The sequence below is a fragment of the Hippocampus comes genome, unplaced genomic scaffold (assembly GCF_001891065.2).
Source record: "Hippocampus comes isolate QL1 unplaced genomic scaffold, H_comes_QL1_v1.1 scaffold155, whole genome shotgun sequence".
NCBI classification, from domain to species: domain Eukaryota; kingdom Metazoa; phylum Chordata; class Actinopteri; order Syngnathiformes; family Syngnathidae; genus Hippocampus; species Hippocampus comes.
In genome coordinates, this window is record NW_017804967.1 from 1,577,994 (window position 1) to 1,580,789 (window position 2,796).

At 39.1% G+C, this 2,796-nt stretch overlaps 1 protein-coding gene across 2 annotated transcripts in view; it reads right to left on the reverse strand.

Annotated features, from left to right (window-relative positions):
- Positions 1 to 2,796, reverse strand: part of LOC109527461 (phospholipid phosphatase 1-like) — a 5,773-nt gene extending 2,977 nt beyond the window's left edge. Inside the window, exons 1-3 of one of the 2 annotated variants that reach the window (XM_019889409.1) lie at positions 2,237 to 2,796; positions 982 to 1,133; positions 751 to 888 (exon numbers count right to left, since the gene is read on the reverse strand). In XM_019889409.1, coding sequence (XP_019744968.1) covers positions 751 to 888; positions 982 to 1,133; positions 2,237 to 2,294 — 348 coding nt within the window. In that variant the 5' untranslated portion in view covers positions 2,295 to 2,796. Of the gene's footprint in view, positions 1 to 607; positions 889 to 981; positions 1,134 to 2,236 lie in introns of both variants that reach the window. The other variant, XM_019889419.1, reaches the window with a different exon arrangement.

A 2,796-nucleotide genomic window follows, 5' to 3' on the forward strand; every position in this document is an offset into this window, starting at 1 on the left:
TTTTTAATAATTTAGTAACGTGTATATATATATATATATATATATATATATATATATATGGAGTACACTAACACACACATACAGTACAATATATGTATATTTTTTTGAAAAATCCTAAGAGGGTTATTTGGGACTTCAAAGTAAATGTTTTGCCTCTTTTCTGCCTCTGCATAAACTAAATGCATGAGAATATTTGGACCAATAATAATTATTTTTATATATCGTCACAGTCCAACAAAAAGCATGCATCTCCAAATATAGTGAGATTTTCTACATTTTTATTTAAAAAAAAAAATGAATATTTTGTATTTTGGCTGAAAATGAAGAAAAGAACAACTTTGGAGGAAAAACCGGATACTGAATATGCTTTTTTTTGGACAACAATATTCGAATTTTATTTCTACCCTTTGTATGTGAATAAAATTACAACTTTGATTTTTTTAAATAATAAAGTATATTCCTAATGTTTGATTCACAGTTCATACTATGTTCATAAGAATAAAAATGAATGACTCTTAATTTATTGCCGTTCTTATTTTTATAAACTTATTACGGTGCTTTAAGTACAAAAAAAACTAACAAATGGTCAGCGGAGTCATGTTTATACCTGGCTTCATCCACCAGGAACTTATCGCCTGTACAGGTGAAGTTCTCCACGTATCCTCCAGCTTTGCAGTTGATGCGATCCCACCGCGGCTTGCAAACGGCCAGAAAGTGCGGCCGGAGACGCCCCACGGAGTACTTGGCGACATCCGTCAGCGACTGGCTGGCCGCCGCTCCGAACAAGTAGCAGCCCACGGCCTTGTAGACACATGCTGCATACATGCGGCCAAGCGTCTTCTTCTTGATGTGGGACAGGTAGACGGAAAGACACTCACCACAGATGATCTAGAAAGGAAGCGAGAGAGAGTTAGAGAGAGGGGGAGGATGGATGCCACCGAATGGATGACGTCACGATCTCGCAGACTTTTCCATGCTTACAGCACTGAGCGTGAAGGGGATCATAACACCCCCAAGGAGTTGGTAGGAAATGGTGTCCTCTTTGAGGGGGTAGCGGATGGACTCATCATCGCAGAAGAAGCCTCGTTTGAAGGGGTTGTGCTGAGGAGTCAGGATGAAGAAGGGGAGTCCCACTAGTGGTGGGCAAACGGAGACGCAAACATGGATCGTAAATTGTTTTTGACTAGAAAGCTAAGATTCATATTTAAACTTGATTGTGTGCTGACTTGGAGACAGTCACAACAATGAGTCATACCCTTTTGCCTATCACAAAAGTCTTTTCAACTCTGCATTTGCTTATGTCTGGGTCAGAGTTTTCTGCGGTGGTCTCTGATATATATTTTTTTCCACAGCTGTGTGTATGTACAGTATATATGTATACATGACAGAAACACATGAAACTCGCACATTGCACAACAACAAAAAAATCTAAACAATGGCATTTATTTAGGGGGAATGGAAAGAAGAAAGCGGGACAAGATAAGGACAGTGCAACTTTTGTCACTGACAGTCTCGAGACAACATTGAGATTCAATAATGAGACAAACACTTGAGTTGAGCGTGACTTTGGAGGCGAACAATCAAGTATTTTTCTGTTAAATTATGCTTAATTTCTAAAGGGTTGGCTTTTGTTAAGAGATACTTCACTCTAACACGGAGAATTAAGAGAAGCGAGTTTAGTCCTATACTACTGCATGACTCTTTTTCCTTATCGAACCCAGACAATGACACATTTTTGCTTTTTAAGTGAGTCGGTAGTTAGTAATTTGGCCCTGCGGTGATATTACAAAACATCTTCAAACAGACTGGAAAACTAGATGGTGTTACTAAACAGCAAAATACATGACTCCATACTGTACCAAAGAAGAAAATTACACCAATTAGTCACATGGAACAAAACTGACTGTTACGGATGCAGAGGGCAGACTGCAGACTCAGTGGCATCCATTCTGTTGGTGCTGCAGGTTTCTTATGATTACAAAGCAAATACAGTAGTGGACTAAAAATACAACTTTGGCCTGGAAAACTCACACACGGGGTGGAACTTTTCCATCTCCCTGTATGCAGTTCCTCACATCAAGCTTCCCAATGTGTATACTATTTACATGCTGTTAACGCCAATCGAAAAAAATACACTTTAGGAATAATATACTTGGGGGAAGTGGTAGTTTTGTTTGGCCACTTTGTTGTGTAAATAGAAATACAAGGAAAGGTATATTAAAGAGTGGACACATACCGAGTATGAGACAAGTAATGTCCAGCAGGAAGTATGGAATTCCAGAAACTTCAAACATGTTATCTTCTTTTTGTTGTAAATGAAATAAAAACGTGAATAAAAATCCTTCAGCTCCGATTGTCTTATTCCATAAAACACACCACCTTCATGGTGCCACCCGCCCAAAATCATTAAAAACACGAAAACAAAGTCACACAGCTAACTCATCCATGCGTGGACAGCTTCAGGTCCGTCAAAGTTGTCCGAGTGCATCTCTCCACAGCTGCGTTTGAGTAGAACTTCACCGGTGTGCCACAGAAACCCGAACCCCGTTACCATTGCGAATAATGAGAATGTTGGGTTCTGCTGGGAAATATCAAAATTTTGCGGCAGCTAATCCTGACAGTTGAGCTTGAGAGTCAAACAGATGTTATATACTGGATATTCTATATGTGCTTCATGACAAAAATATCGCAGTTATCAATTCCTATTCTGTTCGAAATCAAAGTTGTTTCGTCTAACAAATAGAAGGAGAAATGACAGTAACGAACTTTCCGTTTCCCGATTAAACTTGAATGCAG